Source organism: Rutilus rutilus, assembly GCF_951802725.1.
Source record: "Rutilus rutilus genome assembly, chromosome: 23".
NCBI classification, from domain to species: domain Eukaryota; kingdom Metazoa; phylum Chordata; class Actinopteri; order Cypriniformes; family Leuciscidae; genus Rutilus; species Rutilus rutilus.
The window spans coordinates 9869739-9891528 of NC_140233.1; the positions used below are offsets into that span (position 1 = coordinate 9869739).

At 38.9% G+C, this 21790-nt stretch overlaps 2 protein-coding genes across 2 annotated transcripts in view; both read left to right on the forward strand.

The window, feature by feature from the left end:
* The first annotated feature begins 341 nt into the window (after positions 1-341).
* Positions 342-7079, forward strand: LOC311282521 (aminopeptidase N). Its single transcript, XM_084396323.1, has 20 exons — positions 342-888; positions 1335-1477; positions 1838-1971; positions 2109-2235; positions 2321-2475; positions 2570-2683; positions 3448-3591; positions 3682-3747; positions 3860-3925; positions 4083-4255; positions 4354-4430; positions 4569-4702; positions 4799-4854; positions 5004-5151; positions 5252-5343; positions 5489-5599; positions 5747-5914; positions 5991-6131; positions 6240-6321; positions 6450-7079. Exons 1-20 carry the CDS (start codon positions 359-361, stop codon positions 6600-6602), a joined length of 2814 nt encoding a protein of 937 aa, XP_084252449.1. The 5' UTR covers positions 342-358; the 3' UTR covers positions 6603-7079.
* Positions 7080-10179: 3100 nt separating this feature from the next.
* LOC311282800 (uncharacterized protein) overlaps positions 10180-21790 on the forward strand; it is a 28006-nt gene continuing 16395 nt past the window's right edge. Inside the window, exons 1-8 of the mRNA XM_084396808.1 lie at positions 10180-10529; positions 12164-12403; positions 12538-12567; positions 18299-18577; positions 18735-19013; positions 19090-19206; positions 19329-19361; positions 19447-19528. Of these exons, the coding sequence (XP_084252934.1) occupies positions 10460-10529; positions 12164-12403; positions 12538-12567; positions 18299-18577; positions 18735-19013; positions 19090-19206; positions 19329-19361; positions 19447-19528 (1130 nt within the window). The 5' untranslated portion in view covers positions 10180-10459. The remainder of the gene's footprint in view (positions 10530-12163; positions 12404-12537; positions 12568-18298; positions 18578-18734; positions 19014-19089; positions 19207-19328; positions 19362-19446; positions 19529-21790) is intronic.

A 21790-nucleotide genomic window follows, 5' to 3' on the forward strand; every position in this document is an offset into this window, starting at 1 on the left:
TAATATTTTACAACTTACACTGACTGATCAAAAAGGTTGAATTTTATGTTAGATTATATCAGATGATTTCACAGCTCTGACGCTGCCATGCTTGTTTTTCTAAGCTTCTTCCCACGATTTTCTGCATCACATTTTACTAAAGAGTAATGGCTGCATAAACATGTCAGTGAAGCCACATGCCATAATATATTATCTTAGTGCACCTCATCTTATCAGGTTACCAGATTCTTTCACTGGCTAGTCTCAGTGTTAATGGATGAGCAATTATTCCCCTTTTGGGAGGAGAGAAGGTGGGAAGAATAAATAAAATGCCATCACAGTTAGGTCTGATCTTTGCTGACCTGTGGTGACAGTGAACATGGTGGGAATCAATTTTAGTCCAATGTGTGTTGGATGCACTTTACTGGGAATGGCGTCGTTGGCCACCATTGTTGGGTTGTGGACCATTCAACTCCTTCCTTCTACACAACCTCCTGCTGAGCCCTGGAAAGAGTACCGTCTACCAGACACGCTGGTTCCAGACTACTACAACATCACTCTCTGGCCTCGACTTCAGCCGAACATTTATGGCCTCTTTGTGTTCACTGGAAAGTCCACTGTGATCTTCAAATGTCTAAAGGAGACCGATCTCATCCTCATTCACTCCAATAAGCTAAACCTGACCTCAACAGACGGATATCTGGCCAAACTCTCTGCGCTTGGTACTGTAGTAGCGCCATCAATACAGAAAACATGGATGCAGGAGACGACGCAGTACCTTGTCATACAGTTGAAGGGAAAACTGAAGGCTGGAGAGCTCTATGAGCTTTACACAGAGTTTGTGGGAGAACTTGCAGATGACCTGGCAGGGTTCTACCGGAGTGAATATGATGAGAATGGAGAGAAAAAGTAAGTCCAACTATAATTTTTGAGATCTGAACACAGATCTGAAATACAACCAGTCAGGAACTCTAAAATGAGCGCAATAAACTCTCAGGTGGCAGATGAAAAAAACACCTGAGATATCAAGATCAGCATCAAGGCTATTGCAGTTGGCAGGTCACATGTTTGTTTGATGAGTCTCATGGCCGCTTTATTTCTGTTAAACCTTTGTACCTTCATATAAAAGGGGAAGATTACTTACTGGATCCATAAAGCAGCTTTTTTTATGTGTTTGAGGAGCATTACATAACATCCAGAAGGATTTCTCATGTGTGTACACATTGTTTGGACACAGAAAATACTGTTTCCCAAAATGGTATACTAATACCCCAGAGCTTATTTTATGGTCTGTACCTACCTCTGGTGTTAGGAACACTTTATCTTAGCGATATAATGATAACTATTTCCTCCAGGATAGTTGCCACCAGCCAGATGCATCCCACACATGCTCGCAAGACCTTTCCGTGTTTCGATGAGCCTGCAATGAGAGCAGTTTTCTACATCACTCTCATCCATGACAGAGGAACTGTGGCCCTGTCCAATGGAATGGAAATTGGTCAGTTTTTACTAAAGACAGTTTCACACTCTTTTTGACTATGTTAACTACCATAGGCAAGGGCAAACATGGAAAACATTTACTGAAGTTTACAGTATTACATTTTCAATCTGCTTTCTAAAGACCGGTTGGAAATTATGAGATTAATCATAATTATTTCATTTTATTGGAATTGTAAGTGTAATAAAAATGAATGTAGTTGTGCATAGTTTAATTTATTTATTTTGCTTTAGGTACTGTAATAGCGTGCAGAAAATGCTACAATATCAAACAGTTTAACAGTTTAAAAAAACTGCAAAAAGGCAGATAGATACATGGATAGATAGATGATCTAATTTACTGTTTGTTTTCCTCATTCAGAGAAAGTGGACACCGTTCTTGATGGACATCCTGTTACTGTGACAACATTTGAACCCACAAAGAACATGTCCTCGTATCTATTGGCACTTGTTGTCAGTGACTACACAAATATTACATCAGCGAATGACACCTTGGTATGGCCATCAGTCGCCTTTTATGAGCAGTATAGCCGCTTTAAAAGATAAAAATCTTACATTTATTGACCACAAGATGAGCTTTACAGCATATCTGCTCGTGTTGCATGTTACTAAATTATGTTTGCTGTGAACAGATACGAATATGGGCTCGTAAGAAAGCCATTGAGGATGGCCATGGTGATTATGCTCTGAATATAACTGGGCCAATCCTCAAGTTTTTTGAAAACTATTACAGTGTGCCATATCCACTCTCTAAATCAGGTATGTTTAAGCATCTAAAATCATCTCACGAAGATTATTGCTTTGGGAAAAAAAAATATGTAAGGATTAATAATTCTCTACCTAGACCAGATTGCCCTGCCTGATTTTTACTTTGGGGCGATGGAGAATTGGGGGCTGGTGACATACAGGGAGACAAACCTTCTCTATGATCCAGTCATCTCCTCTAATGCAAACAAAGAGAGAACGGCCACCATTATAGCCCATGAATTGGCTCACATGGTACTTGTATTTATAAAATTATGATATGAGAGGTTTTAAATGGCTATACTACATGTTATATAATAATAATATGGCTTGTTTGTGTTATGGTCAGTGGTTTGGCAACCTTGTGACTCTAAAGTGGTGGAATGAAGTTTGGTTGAATGAAGGTTTCGCCTCTTATGTGTCGTATCTTGGTGCAGACTTTGCTGAACCGTCCTGGAATGTGGTGAGTGTTCACAACTTTCACACACTAACTTCTAATCAGTCATAAACATTTATTTACATCTTTTAAAGTGTATTTTGTATTACTGCATTAAACTAATTTCATGTTCATATCATTAATATCATGACAAAATAGTAGTTTAGTAATTTGCCTTGCAAAATTTGAAGCAGACAAAGTAGGCCCCCTGTGTAGGCTACCTGTCGCTGAAATGCGGCCCATTGTGACACATCTTCATTTTGGTGACCTGTGTGGAAACCAGACTGTAAAAAATAGGTAGAGACCTTTACAGTCTATGGTAGATACATTGAAGATTTTAAGAATGGGGAAAAAAATCTTTGTTGAGGTGAAATTTAGGGGACAAGTTACTCGCGCCTTTTGTAATTTTCCTCAGGCGACCATTAAGAGTTTACACAGACTCTGATGACGCGTTTTAACGGACATCAACATCGTAAATACTGCAAAAAATGTTATATAATGATTTTTTATTTTTATTTATGTAGCCTATACATTTATAACATTATTTGTATTATATTACCTTTGCATCAAGTTACAAAAAAAATAGTTAACGCTGCTGTGGGGGTGATGGTAAAATTGTTTTTCTTTTGACTTGCGTTATCAATGTCTCTATATTTTGTTCTTTTTTCTTAAGTTGTGAAAACAATATTATGGATATGTTCTTAATTATGAGAACATTTATAATAGAAAAGACTAATTTGTTGCTTGCTCACCTAGACAGATATATTCTTTCTCCCTTAACGCTCCCACAGAAAGACTTGATCATCCTTAAAGACGTACACCGTGTTTTTGCTGTGGATGCTCTGGCCTCCTCCCATCCCCTGTCTTCTGAGGAGAAAGATATTATAAAACCAGAGCAGATCAATGAGCAGTTTGATACGGTCTCCTACAGTAAGGTGCTGGGCGTATGATAGACTTCACTTTGAAAAATTCATTGATTATTACTAGTATTAAACTCAGTGTTTTTTTTCTCTGTTGACCTGCAGGGGGCGTCGGTGTTGAGAATGCTGTCAGACTTCCTTACAGAGCCTGTGTTCGTACAAGGACTAAATGTGAGGAAATTAAATACAATGCAGTTATGTTACATCAGATAATAATAATAATTAAAAAAAATCAAATGTTCTTTTAATTTCTGATATCTGTGAACCCCTCCCCCCCAAAAAGACATATCTGACCATGTTCGCCTATCAAAATACAGTCGGTGAGGATCTGTGGAATCACCTTCAAACTGTGAGTTGCATAAAAAAAGTAACCTCATACTTACATTATTTGACTAATATTTAAATATAATAATATAAAAATTTACTCAGAAGGCCAAACTAACTCAAAACATGTATCAATACTGCCCTCTATTGGTTGATTAATCACTCTCATTTAACATCTCTAGGCTGTTGATAAAACTGGAACAGTTCTTCCCCTAAGAGTCAAAGAAATCATGGACCGCTGGGTTCTTCAAATGGGCTTTCCGGTGGTCACAGTCAACACTACGACAGGCCAGGTCTCTCAAATGCACTTCCTTTTGGATCCTGAGTCTTTATTGGAGAGGTCATCTCCATTCAAGTAGGCCTAAAACTCATCTCCAAAGCTATCTGAGCAGAAAGTGTTGTGTTTAGATCTGTTTTCTTTAGTGTTATGCCTATTTCTACTCATTCTTATAGTTATGAATGGATTGTACCCATCAACTGGATGAAGGCAGGGGTGGAGCAGTCACGCTTTTGGCTCTTAGAAAAAACTGGTATGAACAAAAATAATTAGCCAATTATTTTGTTTTTATGGTGGCATTTTGTTCTTTCACCAGGCTCTGAATGGGACAAACTCACTATTTTGACCTATATAACATAATAAATGAACTAAAATAATAATCTATTTGTAGGTTTTCACAACGATATGAAGACGACTGAAAGTGAATGGGTGCTGGTGAATCTGAACATCACAGGATATTACAGAGTGAACTATGACACTGAGAACTGGGAGCATCTCCTGAAACAACTGACTGAGAAACATGAGGTAAAGACAGAGACGTGTCGTTGAAATCACAGACCCAGTTCTAATTAATACATTTGACCACATTTATCTCTTTCTTTCTTTCTTTCTTTTTTAAAGGTCATCCCAGTCATAAACAGAGCTCAGATAGTGGATGATGCATTTAACCTTGCAAGGTAAAAATACATTGAGCAAAGAAATTGAGAATTAGGTGCAGTTATATAAAATATAATTGTTGAAAAATATAATATAATGTAATATAATTTTTTATTTGTGTATGCACATTTAAATTAAGTTCCATACTGAATCATAAATCTTTTTGAAGGGCGAAGATAGTTCCTGTCACTGTAGCGCTAAAAACTACAAAATACTTAATTAAAGAAAGGGAATATATGCCATGGCAGTCTGCTCTCAACAACCTGGATTATTTCTACCTCATGTTTACACAAACCGATGTCTATGAACTTCTACAGGTCTGTAAAATACTTCACATATATTGGAAAAAAACATTCTTCCTTAGAAAATGTGTATATTGATTCCAGATTAGTGTGAATTTTGAATTTCTTGTTGCAGAACTACACCAAGAAGCAGGTGACCCCACTTTTTGAACATTTCAAGAATATCACTGAAGATTGGTCACGCGTGCCCTCTAGCCACACAGACCAGTAAGAATCCATCATTTTTTTTATGTAATCAATGATGACATTCATTTCATGTCAATATTTTTAATTTTTTGTCACTGAAATTATCTTTATTAATGGAAATCATAAACTACTGGCACATATTTGTTATTCTTTTTCCACTGTGTAGGTACAATCAAGTTAATGCCATTAGATTTGCCTGCAGCACTGGTGTAAAGGAATGTCAAAATCTCACTACAGGCTGGTTCAGACAGTGGATGGACCAACCAAACCACAACCCGTAAGTTTACCCGCTCTACAGTATTTTGATCCTCTAGTCAAGCAATCCAATATTATACTGCAGGAGATATGTAAGACAAACAAAAGTCTTCTCAGTTTGGCCATCCACATTTATTTCATAGATCTAATTCAGATCTCTTTTTGAAAGGATTCACCCCAATTTGAGGTCTACAGTGTACTGCAGCGCTATCGCCACAGGGGGCGCTGACGAGTGGGAATTTGGCTGGCAGATGTTTAAGAACGCCACCATTGCAATAGAAGCTGACAAACTCATGTCATCCCTGGCTTGTGCAAAAGATCACGTGCTTTTAAAAAGGTTTGCAAGATAGTGTTTTTTAGGAACACTCTGAAAATTTTAAAAGGAATAACTTATTTTATTGTCATAAATATAGGTACCTTGAGTACACGCTTGATGCATCAATGATCCGTAAACAGGACGCTACCTCCATCATTGTGGATATTGCTGGCAACCCAGATGGTCAGACATTGGCTTGGGACTTTGTGAGGAAGAACTGGGCGGATATGTTCACAGAGTGAGCTTTATGAACAACACACATACTGATACAGAAATGTTCATGGTCATTTTAATTAATTTGAAATGCAGTTTTAATGTGATGAACAAAATGAGTTTGTGTCCCTAGGTATGGTGTTGGGTCCTTTAACTTTGCCAGCCTTATAAGTGGTACGACCAAAACATTTTCAACTGAATCAGAACTTGAGCAGGTGTGTATTTTGTATTGGTACACAAATCAGTAACATTGTTAGAATTGAATTCAAACAACTGACTAAACTATTCAACTGTATTTATACATTTCTGTTGTTTTTGTTCTTCACTCTCTACATGTGAAAAGCTTCTGCAATTTAAGAGTGACAATTCAGCGATCGGCTTTGGATCAGGGACAGCGGCTCTGGAACAGGCCATTGAGAAGACTAAAGCAAATATAAAATGGGTGTCTGAAAACCAACGAGAAATCACAGACTGGCTGGTGGCTGAATCTGCTTAAAAATATATGACACTGTGCAAATGATGTCAGTCTCCTGTGTATCTCTATGTGTGATGAAATATAAAAAACATAAAACATTTTTGGTCAACCAAAAAGCATAACCAGGTGGACTGTGTATACTGAGAGAAAAAAAAAAATACTTTTAAAGTACTTCAATGTTTATCCAGTTAATTTGAATGGTTTGCTAAATAAAAAATTGCTCTGTAATAAAATAAATACTGTGAGTAAAACATTATTGCAGAACCACAAAGAGAATATCATATAAGCTATACTGCACATTCCTATTTGTGTGTAATCATACTAGATGGTGCTTGCTGTTTTGCATAGGAGTTTTCATTTGAGAATCTGTCTATATATTCAGTATATGTGCCTATTTCATATTTTTTTGTATCTTTATTGATTGCTTGTATGAGAAACAAGGCCATTGGATGACGGGGGGTACTGAGAGAGCAAATATACATTAAAGATTATTTGGTTTACTCTATTGATTAATTATTGTAAGGTTTGAGGTGATAATCAACTGACCAATTCAATTAATTTATTTAATTTAATTAATTTAAAAGTGAGCAAACTGAGAACATGACAAATGTCCCAAAACAAAACCTGTTTGCACTTTCATCCATCTGAAATGTGACATATAGTCTGACTATAAGTCAATTTTAATAATTACGTGTAGCTTATACGCTTTAAAAATACTAGTGTGCATGTAATAAATACTGATGTGCTTGTTAGCAAATATAGGCTACATTAAAGATTTTGGAATAGTAGATATAAAGTTTGGCAGAAAATCTGTATATCTAGAGGAATGGAAATCTAAAGGGATTTGGGCTGTTTAGAGCGAAATTCCAATAAGAGTGTACCGTTATTTTTTTTTTATAGAATGATCAGAGCCATAAGATTAACTGTACTCCAAAATCTCCCCAGAACTGAGACAGCTCTAGAAGGTTATGATTTCTGTGATAAAAAAATGCACAAATAGAGTCATCAAATTCACCTTATTTATTCATTTAATAATTTGTGTCGATATGGGCAAGGAGAAAGCTGGATAGATGAGTCTGGACAAACTATCCATTTTAGATAAAAGAACCCTTCCAAAAATGGTAAGATCCATCTGCAGCCATCTATTTAGTATGGACTTACATTTAGTTATGTTATTCAACACATTTTTATTCTCCATAACATTCACTTTATCTTTAGAAATAATAATCCCCAAATATTTAACTTCCCTTTTAATTTGTTAGATAATGACTGCAAAGGAAACTTATGCAATGTTAACATATTAAGATATTTGTTTAGGTTTAAATGTAGCCCCGAAGCTTTAGAAAACTGGTCAATAGAATGTAAAGCTAGTGGAATTTGATATTCATATTTTAGAAACAATGTTGTGTCGTCAGCAAACTGACTTATAATTATTTGTCTATCCAACACCTTCAATACCATTATTTTTAATCAATATAGATAATAACTCCCCCCCCCCCCCCTTGTTACAACAAAGGTTACAACACTGACTTATTTCACAAATTAAATTCCTTTCATTTTCTCTTTTATCTTTTATTAGTTTCTTAGAGAAACCAATGGAAAATTCTCGAATTTTTTATTTGAGAAATTCCCATTTATTATATTAAGATCAAAAGAATCATTTATACCTATATCTCTAATTAATTCCTTAATTTATTGCAAAATTCTTCATTTTGTAAGAGGAAGGCATTGAAATCCCAATAACCTTTGTTTCTAAATTGCTTATTTGTGGGTTCTAAAACGAGATCTATGAAACAATGATCCGTTAACGGAGCTTTAGAAATTGTAGATTTTGAAACATATTTTAGAATGTTGTCACTGACCATCCAATAATCAATTCTAGATTTGCTTTCCCCATTTGGTTTAAACCATGAAAAACATTCAACCTCAGGATTTAAATATTGCCAAACATCACTCAAATTATTTTCTGTCATCAAAAAATCAACACTAACATTAAGCCGCCCCTTGTTAAGTCTGAGAGGCCATGCATCTATCTTTCCACTCGTCAGGAACCATATTCCAGTTCCCTCCTACTAAAACATTATCAGATGGGTACCGCGGTACCGCACTTTAGTTTCTGAGATCATATTGGAAGTATCTTCTAATAATTTCTGGTTTTGAGCTGCTAAATATTGTTAAAGCCATAAATATTAATTAAAAAAAAAAAAAAAAAATCCAGTACCACCATCAACCAGTGACCACTTCCATCAGCTTTATGAACGACGACTTCCCCAGGACATTTGTTGAAGCATACTGCCACTCCTCCTGAACGGTTAACCACGGCTGAAAAAAAAATCTTCTCCCCCCATTGATTAGTCCAGCAAGATGCATCCGAGTCCGAAGAACGAGTCTCTTGTAGAAACATACAATGAACTTTCTGCCCTTTACAAAATAGAAAAACTGCTTTCCTTTTAACAATGTCCTTTACATTTACATTTTTACATTATGCATTTGGCAGACGCTTTTATGCAAAGCGACTTGCATTGCATTTCAAGGTAGCCTACACATTTACATTCTTATCAGTTCTTGCTTTCAATCGAACCCATGACCTTAGCGTTGCAAGCACCAACGCTCTACTGTTTGAGCTACAGGAAAGTCTTTAAGCCCCTAACCTTCATAGAACCCAAAATTATTTTGTCCTTAATCATTACGCTAAAACAGAAAAAAAAGAAAGAAAGAAAACAGAAAAAGAGAACTATAAAACCACAAATCGAACCACCACTTGTAAGCTCACTCAGTCACTAATATATGAACCGCGACTTTCAGATAGAGCTCTAGTGTCCCATTGAAAAGTTTCCAACGGCTTGATAGACGCTTAGAAATGTATCAATTCACCCGTCAACGTCAATCCGTCGTCCTTCAATGAAGCCATATGGACCGCGAAAGAAAGCGAGCTTTCCTGCCCTCCTTGCTTGATCAATTTGAGGCCACAGCTTTCGTCTGTCTTCCAAATCCTCTCGAGGAAGCATCTCCGCGAATCGAACATTCTTTCCGCCTTGCAAATAGGAGAATTTTTGCTTTGACGCCAGATTTCATCCTTCACCCGCTTTTGAGTGAACAGCACGATGACATTTCTGTTTTTATTGTCTATCCTTCTTCCCAGCCTATGGACGATGTCAACCGCCTCTTCCATCTTTGCCTCCATCTCAGGTGCAATCTGAATGACATCTTTTTTTTCTTGAATGCCTTTGATACGGAGACACCATCTCATTCTATATCTTTCCTGTTCTCTCACCCTCTCCTTAAGATCACAATTATCCTTGCGAAGATGCTCATTTTGTATCTCCAAGTCCTTGACTCTTTTCTTGCACTCATTCACCTCTTCTGTGTTGAACTGAATCGCCTTCGTTAAGCTTGCAATCATGGCGCTGCTTTGCTTAGATTGCTCGGTTAAATCCGCCAGCTTCTCATCCACCCTCCTTTCCAGTTTTAAAATTGCCTCCAAAATGGTTTGGAGGTTTCCGCCTTCTGTCTGTCAGCTGCTGGCCCTTTTCCCGCAGGATTGGGTTGCAGGGAGGGAACCCACTCTCCGCATTCTCCGCATTCTCTTTTACTGTTTACAGAGACCTCCATTAATGCGTAGGCGTGCTTCATTTCTCTGGCCTCAATTTTCTTTTTAATATTAGGCGACAGATCTTTCACTTTGGGGTCTACTTTTACTTTGGTAGGTTTAATCAATTTTTGTGAAGTCATCGCGTGACAAGTCAGTTGGAGTAACTCACTTAAAGCAAACTTTTGGGGACAACTATAACGAGCTTCAGAAAACACGGCTGCTCAAACAGAAATTTTCGCACCGCCCCAGCCATATTCTATATGCAAAATATTTGAAGACTAAAAGCATGCAGTGCAAATGGACACAATCGTATGTCGTTTTTTTACTCACACTTTCACTTCCATCTGCTTCATATGGTAAGTTGTTTACGTTTTTAAATATTATTAGAAGTTTAAAAGCGTACATGTCCTCCTTGACCTTACGAGAGCGTTGGGGTAGAGCGGGGTACAACCTAAACAGGGTTAGATGTATTACACATGTGGTGACTTAAGAAGAGAGATACAAGAAAGATACAAGATTGGAAACAAGAAAGATCACTAGCCAGATATAAATCCCAGGTGAGGTCATTGTGTTACAATGTGCCACGCTATTAGAACTATGCAATTCTTTGATGTTTGTGATGTTATTAACATATAACTTTTATGAATTCTATTGGCAAACCATGAGAAAGAGGTGACTGCGAGTAAAGACTGTGAGTTGAGTTCAATATTCAGAAATTATTACTTCATGAAATGCAAAGCATTCTGGCCCGTCTATTTGTCTCTTGTCCCATGAGAGCGGTGTGTGGATGGGGTGTGTTGTGTTCAGCTTTGTGTTTTTCTGAATGTCTGATTGCGTTTCTTCATCTATTTTGCTTTTTAAAAAGTGAAAAGTGAAAGTGAAGGCCAAGTATGGTAACCCATACTTGGAATTTGACCTCTGCATGTAACCCATCCAAGTTAATGCACACACATTAGGAGCAGAGTAGTGAGTAGTTAACACACACACACTGCAAACACACCCAGAGCAGCCTTTGTGTGGCGCCCGGGGAGCGATTAGGGGTTAGGTGCCTTGCTTAAGGGCACCTCAGTCATTTCCCACCGGTTCTGGAATTGAACCAGCAACCTTGGGTTACCAGTCCAACTCCCTAACCACTAGGCCATGACTTTCCTCACACTATTTTGAACTATGTTGTATATCTAGTATATTTTTTCTTATTAGATCAGACAACATCTTAAGCTGTCATATGGTCGTTACAATGTGCCCCTCATATTACAGTGTACCCTATGGGCATGTTTTCACTGTTCACTCATTAGCTTGTTGTATGCTTTTTTTCTTTATATTATGAAGGTAAAATTTTGCCATAAAAAATCCCATGTGCAGGGTAAGATTTATGAAAGTGTACATAATATTGTAAGCGTAAATTAAATTGCATTAGCATGAAGCTGCAGTTTCACAATACATGAATTATACTTTCGAATAACAGTAAAATGCAAATATTTTTTCTTACGCTTGAAAGGCGATTTACACCTTCACAAATCTTCTTGCGCATGCAAATTTAATTTATATTGTCTTATGTACACTTTCACAGATCTTACCCTGCACATGCGATTCTTTATGGCATCATTCTATCTTCATAAAATAAAGAAAAAAGGATACACTAGTCTGTATTAATGAAGCGAGACCACATATTTGTACTATACATGTGTGAAATTAATGTGTAAAAAAAAAATCCTTCCTTAACCCCAAGTGGATTTATACAAACTGAGAAAGTAAAAAAGTGTAAGGTTGTGCCCCGCTCTCCCCTACTCATATCATTTTCATTCTGAATGAAAGTATAAGTCATTGCCAAGATTACAAGGCTTATGTTTTACATTAAAAATAAATAGGATGAAGCTTAAAAGTTTTATTGTATACAGTCTCATAGCCTACTATGGTAGAAATCAATCAATAAAGAATCAAAAATAAACAATAATCCATTGTAATCACCAATAATCAGTTTGTTTTTCAGGTTCTCACTCTTTGTGGTTGCTTTCAACTTACATTCGTGGAAAAACACAATTTCCTGAATTTAGTTGCACAACAACTTTGGATGACATCACAGTTGGATACTATAATTCAAAGACATATTTTCCAAGAGGGAATACGACGAATGAGGATGATGTGATTGATTCAGATTACATAAAGGGTTTAAGTGACTACATGTATAACTCCTTTTTGAGAAGATCAGAACTGTTAAGGCAAAATGACAGTAAGTATCTGGCTCAATGACATCTATTAATCTATTTAAAAATGCAATTCATACTGTACATATTCAGTTGCTTAAATACATCTTTTTGATGAGCATATTTTTAATGTTTGATTTAATTTTTTTTTGTTTTTTAGGTGAAATCATTTGTGGTGTCAGAATTAAAAGTATAACTTTATAATATTTTCTGCAAAGTCTTCTATATTGTTTCTTTATTAAAAATATATAAAAATATAAATATTCTTCTAATATTTTTAAAACATTGTCTGAAAACTAAAATGTAAGATGATATTAGAGGTCGACCGATTCATCGGCCGATTTTTTGCATTTTTAACATAATCGGCATCGGCCAATATCCAAGTGTATCAAGCCGATTATTAGGCAGGCGCATCTGTGGGCAGCCTAGTGTTGTTGTGGAACACGCCGCACGCGTTCGACGCATGCTGCGCCTAGAGTCCGGCGCTGATCCACTTGTCCGTGCCGCGCTCCACTATATCCCCTCATTTACACTGCACACGCCTGCGGCGCATTATGGCTGCGACAAGGTTTTATTCCGTCCTCCACGCGGTGCCAACTCACACCAGGAACATTTCAGAAGCGCAGCAACTGGATGCGCGAGACCACGTGATTTGCCTGTCCGACGTGGTTTTTCTTGATTTTTGGGTTTCTACCATACAGTCTATGGTTTCTACCAAGGATATTGGTGTGTAATACGTTTGGGAGTTTGCACAGGGTGTTTATTTTGAATTTGACAATGTTTTTTTAACTTTTATTTTGTATTTCTAGTGCGACTCGACGCGCGTCCGTCAAAAATAGACTAGGCGCCTATATTTAGCGAAGCGGCGCGGAGAGCCGCTTCTGGGAAGCTTCTGAAACGCGCCGCGTCGCGGCCGGTGTAAACACAAGCATTGACTAGAATGGGCGCGATCAGCTCCGGTAGCCGTGTCGCAGCCGTAATGCGCCGCAGACGTGTGCGGTGTGACCCCTCATTTACACTGCACACGTGTGCGGTGCATTACGTCTGCGACAAGGTTTTATTCCGTCCTCCACGCGGTGCCAACTCACACCAGGAGCATTTCAGAAGCGGAGCGACTGGATGCGCGAGACCACGTGATTTGCCTGTCCAACGTGTTTTTTCTTGATTTTTGGGTTTCTACCATACAGTCTATGGTTTCTACCAAGGATATTGGTGTGTAATACGTTTGGGTTGTTGCACAGGGTGTTTATTTTGAATTTGACAAAGTTTTTTTTACTTTTATTTTGTATTTCCGGTGCGACTTGGACGCGCGTCCGTCAAAAATAGACTAGGCGCCTATATTTAGCGAAGCGGCGCGAGAAGCCACTTCTGGGAAGCTTCTGAAACGCGCCGCGTCGCGGCCGGTGTAAACACAAGCATTGACTAGAATGGGCGCGATCAGCTCCGGTAGCCGTGTCGCAGCCGTAATGCGCCGCAGTCAGACGTGTGCGGTGTAAATGAGGGGTATTCCTATGGGTGACGTCAAGCGACTTTGTCGCGCCCGCAAAGCATTCCGGGAAGGCGGCGCTTCATCTGAAAAAATAGGCTTGTTTGAGATGCGCCTTGCCTCGCCTGAAATGTAGTCGAGAGTAGGCGGCTGCAGTGAGAGGAGGAGTGAAAAAAGCGCAGGCAAGCCGGACAGTTCTCTCTTCTCGTAGTGGATCTGACACCTGCGAGATCAAAGATGGAAATCGCGGGATTCACGCTCGTGCACAGTGTTGCTAATAAACTGGATGTAATTCAATTTATGTTGCTTTTATATGAAAATAAATCAAATGAACAAGACACCCAAAGTACTTGTTATTTAATTCCATTCCAAATACATGTTTATCAATATTTTTTTTCTTTAATACAGACATATGTGTTTTTATTTATTTATTTTTTATAAAAATTAAATTGCATAACCCATAGAAATCGCACTGTTAGATACGTTGGGAATATTCACACATAACGTATACACACAAAACATGATATCAGAGTTTTAAAATCAAACATTTTAAAAGAGAACAATACATCACGGTTGTTTAAACCAATGAACATTAAGCTGTGTCGTCAGCAAGTCGTTTCCCATCATGCTTTTGATCAGCGCAGTCGGTGGAGAGCAACTGCGCTCGACTGCAGAATCCGACAGGTGTGCCCTGCGCTCGCGAGAGATTTTTGACATACGTCAGCATGACATCAGAGCAAGGCGGACCGCACTCGGACACATTTCTAACCGGCATGCATCTCGCGCTGATCACCGGTGATCGATTCTGCGCAGATTTTGCTCATCTCAAACAAGCCTAATGCTGCGCGTCAAAAAGCTGGCCGATGCCCATCTTTATGCAAATGAATTCCGTCAGACGCGACGCGTCTATCCAATAGAAGTAGAGCATATGGAGACGGAGGGAAGTCTCTCGCAGGTCCTCTGTTCTGATACGCTACATTTCCCGCTGGGTCAAAACCACGCCCATAGCGGTAAACCCCCATCAACGTACCAATGTGGGGAGGCGTCGCGACACCACGCGACAGTCGTGTCGGACAAGTGGATCAGCGCCGTCATTCTCCAGCAGAGTGAGCAGACCTCATCCAGTGCTTAAGGAAGGAGCTAAGTTCCTTGGAGAAACAAAACTCCTTTATATTTAATTAAAAACTTTTGATATGTTACTGCCAACTTAGAGAAAAAACATGAATAGGCGACATGACGTTCGGCTACTTTGAAATTGATAGCGTAGTTGAGGTTGCATTAGCACAGCAGAAGGGTTGCGATCATGTCACAATAAGTAAGCAAGAATTTACAGACAGTGAATCTGAGACTTTTATTTGTTCTGTTTGTGTGTCTTATATTTGAGAGGGTTGTCACTCAATGCAGAGAAATAAGTAATAAAAAAAAGAGACCAACTATATGCTAGTGAAGGACTGGCTTTGCTTTGCTAGGGTTGGGTAGCTACAGACAGACCCAGTGCTAATACGGCACTGGTGCCTTAACGACCGTTATTTACCGGACCGAATATTCAACGCGCATTTCTGTGCTTCATATCAGTGCTACTGTTATGCCTGTGCTTCTCTTGGATGCTCTGAAACGGACGTTAGAATAACAGAAACATCGCTTCGCTGCACTTGACACTAGTCAGCAGTTAACTTTAACATTCCGTTAGCTAGTAGCTGGATTAAACACGGTTAAAATGCTGGCCAAACAGTAGTGTAAAGGCCAATTTATACTTCTGCGTCGAGTGTACGCCGTAGTGTACGTCGTAGGCTACGCACGTAGGTGACTCCGTCGTGAGCATTTAAGCCTGTTTTATGCTTCTGCGTCGAACTGCCGCCGTAGCTACGTCGTAGGCTGTGTGTAGCGCGCGTACCCTACGGCGTACCCTGACGTGCACCTCTCCAAAAATGTAACAACGCGTCAATTCTACGCGGACACAAGCGCTGTGATTGGTCTGCCAGAACCCCTCCCTCGGGGTTTCACACGCTCACTAGGTACGCGTCAACGCGGACAACTACACAGAAGTATAAATTAAAACCAACACGTTGCCTACGGCGTATAGGCTCCGGCGTAGGTCCGACGCAGAAGTATAATGAGGCCTTTATACTTCTGCGTTATGTTTGTGTTGCTCTACAGTTACACCACCGAGACGCTAGTTGGCGGGGGCGGGTTTTAATTTTCCACTGTGTTTAGATTCCTCGCGGCTGTTTTGAGTTTAGGCTACTAGCGTCTGAAAGAGAGTGGATCATGTTGGAGTTGGAGCTTATCGAGGTGGAAAAACAGTTTTAGTGAAATCATTAAAACTAAAAGGCAGAAACGAGAGAAGGCGTCGGAGGAGATGGTACGTGCAACCTGTGAACCTGTTGACGGTTGAACCGAATTTAAAAATGACGGGCGGTTCAGAAGAACACGCCGGAAATGTGTAGGAGGAAATGAGATGCTACCAAGCCGACCAATCACAGATCTTGCGGTCCGCGTCTCCGCGACGCGTAGTTACATTTTTGAGGAGGTGCGCGTCAGGGTACGGCGAAGGGTACGACGTATGATACGCGTCTATGCGTATGCTACGCCGTACCTACTACGCGCACCCGACGCAGAAGTATAAATTGGCCTTAATGTGTAACTGTATTTCACTGTAGACTAGGGGTGGAACGGTAGGGTAGAGTGGGGGAAAACGCCCCCCTTAAGGAAAATGTGACATTACAGTGAAACAAAACATAAATGTGACTAGAATTGCCATCCCGGTTTTGAGTGACTATGGCAGGAGTTATTCACCAAATATCAAAATTGCTCAGCCTTCATAATTAATTAGTATTTCCACTGAAAATATTTTTGTACAAAGGGGGCGTTTTGCCCCAGCGGTGGGGTAAAACGCCCCCCAAGGTAGGGTAAAAGGTTTTACCCCTCAGCGTAGGGGGCGTTTTACCCCACAAGCTATGAGTTTTTTAAAATAATGTTTAATTTTTAAAATATAATTATATTCCTTATAAATAATATATGATCTCAAACTACAGACTTCACTATTCATCTATCATACATCACTGTGATATCCTGCAGAACAATATTCTCTTAAACACTTAGGCTATTTACTAATATCTGAAAATTATAGCATTTACCATGTAATCCTCTTCTCTTCAAATGTGTCGCTGGTGTCAGCTTCTCCATAGAGATTTGTATATCCCCGTTATCAACGTAGTGCATAGCAACAGTAAAAACCTATATTGACTACTTTTAGTGGTTATTTTGGGAAAAACAGGTGGGGGGCGTTTTCCCCCACTCTACCCTACATGTATTCGTATTGAACCGAAACGGTACAGGCGTCACGGTTCGGTGTATAAATTTCCACGGAGAATACACGCTATAAAAATAAATAAAACTCGCGTGCAAAGTAATGCGGAACTACTGTTAGATACGCGGGTTCTTTAGGGACACCTAATCTGTAGCTCCGCTTTAGCTCCGGCTGCGATGTAAAGATTGCAATGCTGGAATATGTTGTGTGTGTGAGAGAGAGAGAGAGGCGCGGGCGCGATCGAGATCGAAAAGTTGCGTGTGTTTAAAGTCGCAAAGTGTTTACTTATATTTGTGTGCAAACGCGCGCGCGTGTGTGTGTGTGAGGCGCGGGCGCGATCGAACAGTGGAAACATAAAAACATACTCCGTCATTTTGTTTATCAGGACATCATTCAAACTGCAAAGTGTTTAAGTTACTGTTAATTAAAATGTTAAGGAAAACAAATATATTAATCTGAAATGTAGCAAATTAATTTTCAATTCATTCAGGTACAATTACCAAACATATCTCAAGTTCTTTTTGTCTTTTGTACAAGTGCAGATTGGTAAAGTGTTCAATAAATGTTTTTGTTGAGAAATCTTGTCTATCTTAAGTAATTATTTGTGTTACATTTTATCTTTCAAATAGAGGTTAAAAACAAGCACATAATCGGCCAAATATCGGCCAAAATAAATCGGCAGCATTTATCGGCCATCGGCCGACCCGGATTTCAAAAGATCGGCATCGGCATCGGCCTGAAAAAAAAACATATCGGTCGACCTCTAGATGATATAGCCTTTGAGCTGTGTTTATGATCGCTACTATATAGTGGGTTTCATTCTGCATTTAGAGTGACTGTAAAGTATGAATGGGTGAGTTATAAGGTATGTGAATGGGAATGGTATTCCCACACTTAGGGGAAACAGTGACGATCAGATAATTTGATTTTGATAACTTTTTTACAAGGCAATGTTAGTTTAGGTTGTAAAATAGCATGTGGTTATTTACAATGACACTTTTAGAGTTACAGTATCAAATTCAAATATATACAATATCAAAAATGGTTTGCTAAACAAAGAGTGTAGATTAAGGAGGCCAATCCATGACAGTCTCCCATAACAATTCTCCCTCATTTCCCTCACAGGTCTTGATGTTTATCAGAAACTGGCTGTGTGTGAGCTGCTGGACTCCGACAAGCCTGGAAAGATGATCGTTGCAGATGCTGCCAGAGGCTCCACCACAGATGAACTGCGTTACATTAACAACACGTTTACTTATACTGTGACTGTAAATATTAAACAAGAACTGATCAAACCTCACCTGGAAGATTTTAAGCAGGAAGCAGTAAATTTCTTTTACCCACTTTGTATAACAACTCTCAAGAATTACCTCAAAAAGAGAAGAGATCAAATTAACAGAAAAAGTACGTACTCAAGGGCACATCTAAATTCCCTAAATTTATTTTATGAAAACAAATGTAACTGTTTAGAGTAAATCTTCAGAATTAAAAATAAACCCATGTATTTATACATGTAAAACATTCTCTGACGTTCTCGTTTATTTTTTTCCTCTTCCTACAGAAAAGCCCAATATCACACTCACACAAAAAGCAAACTCAGATTCTGGAGGGTCTCGTGTGAGTTGTTTGGCAACAGGATTTGACCCTCGTCACATCAACCTGACCCTGTTCAGAGATGGACAGCCTGTATCTGATCATGAGATCACTGGAGGAGATCTGCTGCCCAATGGTGACGGGACGTACCAGATGAGGAAGAGTCTGGAGATCAGTGCAGACAAACACAAATACAGCTGCTCTGCCACACACCTCAGTCTGGACAACAAACTGGACGTCACTTTAGGTAATGAGGTGTGAAAATGTAAAATATACTACAGAGCTGTCTTTCTAATCTGACAGTTTTAACATGTTTGTTTCAGAATTTGATCATGGTGAACCATTTAAATCAGTGATTCTCCCAGTGCTGATAGTTTTGGCTCTGCTGTTGGTGTTTGGGACTGGAGCCGTCATATATAAATACAGGAGGAGACGAGCAGGTAGGATCTACAAATTAAAATGAGTCTGCCAGATGTGATAGACATGATGCAAAAGATAAAACCAAAAAAATTTTTTTTATGATACCATTGTCATTAAAAAAAATCTGTTTTTGATGTTCTAGCTTCATCTAAAAGTGATTATTCTGCTGCTTCGAGTGAGTATTTAGTTTTCAATATCTTATAACATTTTCTGCTCACTTATTAAAAATAAAATAAAATTTTATTTTGTTTTGTTTTCAGGATCTGAAGAGAGTGTAGAAAAACCACCAATGCATAAAACACAGCAGGAAGTCATGGAGATTAGTGAAACATCTTTAAACAAGTAAATGAATGATACATAATTGTGTTTTCAATACATATTTTTTTAAAGATTGTACTTTATATGTTTGTGTTTTAAACATCTTTAGTGATCCAATATCTCGGATTTTGTTCTGTAAAATCAATGTTTGCTAAAACACACTGTAAGGCTCGCGCTCCATCGGCCCAAAACCGGCATCCGACCAGCGCGAAAGGTCTTTACGTGTTACTGTCTTTTCTCGAGGCAAAGTATTTTTTGATTAAATGCAATACATTTGAAAATGTATTCTCTCGTTATTTTCATCTCGTTTTAATGATATCTGTGGATCATTAATTATGAGCGAATGTTTGACTATTCCTTTAACTCTTTAATGAAAATAATGCCAAAGTCGGTTAGAATAATCAAATGTAACAATTTATTATGTCAGGTAAATGTATCATGCCAATTTCATAATCAATTCAAAGATAATCGATACAAAACATCAAATGCTCAGGAATAGAGAGAAGATGCTAATCTGAGGTACAGAAAGGCCCCGAATCCCCTGCTGCATTTCACTATATAGTCAGGACCTCCTTCACTTGGAAACATCTTTTAACAATGGAAATTTGCATTCAGAAGTTACACCTTTTGAGACCATTTGCCTTCCTTTGTGTGTCAGTTATCCCTAAACTCTTAAAAACCTTATTACCTTTTGTTTTACTTATTTGGAAATGAGACATTTGTACCAGTCGCACTGAGACATTTTAAAAGATACCAAACATGAAAAATACTCTGTGACAATCATTCACATTAAACCAGGGGTGTCCAAACTCAGTCCTGGAGGGCCACTGTCCTGCAGAGTTTAGCTCCAACCCCAATTAAACACACCTGAACCAGATAATCAAGGTCTGATTATCTGGTTCAGGTGTGTTTAATTGGGGTTGGAGCTAAACTCTGCAGGACAGTGGCCCTCCAGGACTGAGTTTGGACACCCCTGCATTAAACTATACATTTTCTTGGGTGAGTTCAGGTGATCTGAGTTTGAGAGAGAGAGGGGGTGAGGGATGAGGGAATGAAATGTACAGTAGATTAGGATGACTCGGAGGTGAGACTTTTGTCTCACTAGTGCATGAGGGCTAGTTCAAATGTTAGGCCGTGTGTCCACCAAAGCGTTATTAGCCAGCTGAAAACGCTAGGCGCTCTGCTATAAACGCTCAGCTGTGGGCGCTTGAGAGCGTTTTGGCAGCGCAGCGTTTTTTCAGTTGAGACGGTTGAGACCGAGACACTTTGCTTGTTATGATACGGAATATCCGAGAAAGTCTTACTAGTATCTCATTTCACACTTATTTTGTTTCTGTGTTGATTCTATATTAAAATGTCAATACAATGTAATGTAATGTATTTTATCTGGCTCTTGATTTTGTTCCGTTATTATGCTTGTTGTTGTCATCTGTTGACGTTGTACAAGCAGAATCATGTGGCGGGCGGACGCGGTTGGTCGGTGTGGTATTAGTCCCGCCCCTCCTCCACTGTGATTGGACGGTTGGGTAAAAAGTGACAGTGATGAGCGCTGCGTTTTACCAAAAGTTGAACATTCTTCAACTCTCGGCGACCAGTAAAAAACGCCGAACGCTCAGCGCTTCAGCGTAAAAAAGACGCTCAGCGCCTCGTTACGCTCATGGCGTTTTAAAAACGCGGCGCTCCCATTGAAAACAATTGAAAAAACACGCCAGCCGCGAGTAAAAAAACGCTTTGGTGGACACACGGCCTTAATTTCCAGAGAGGTCCTTTGTCCTCTCAGGGTCTGGTCGCTCTTCAACCAGACTAATCCGGCATTTTGTAATTTCTCAATTCTTACAACACTGTCACAGACTGACATCTGTCTGGAGGATCAGACATGTTTAAAACATGTCCACATATCTGCATTGCACTTTTATATTAGTTTTAGTGTTATATTAATATGTGTTGTATTAATACTTAATACAATATTAATGTGTTAGGGGGGTAACAGTTTAGGACCTAAGGACCAGATGTTTGAAAGAAGACCAGGAGTCAGAATTATAATAAATTGAAGAAAAGTTTTACTGAAGATAGTTTGCAGTTTCATCAGCAGAAGTCAGCTTTAGACTCACACAGGAGTTCGTAGGCCGCCTCGCTTACAGCTACAAAGATCACAGTTATTATACCCTTCACCAAGGTCTAAGCTATGCCCTTGCTTCAGGTTGCAGTTTCTGATTGGCTAAGAAATAGATAAACATAGTAATTTTCCACACATATACAGATAGACTGAAGCATATCTCCATCTAT

Excerpts from the sequence above, each read along its gene's own strand:
- LOC311282521 (XM_084396323.1), top strand. The coding sequence starts at position 359 with ATGGTGGGAATCAATTTTAGTCCAATGTGTGTTGGATGCACTTTACTG. Across the intron at positions 3,926-4,082 it reads TGTGGAATCACCTTCAAACT|GCTGTTGATAAAACTGGAAC; the intron begins GTGAGTTGCATA and ends TAACATCTCTAG. Across the intron at positions 4,855-5,003 it reads GATGCATTTAACCTTGCAAG|GGCGAAGATAGTTCCTGTCA; the intron begins GTAAAAATACAT and ends ATCTTTTTGAAG.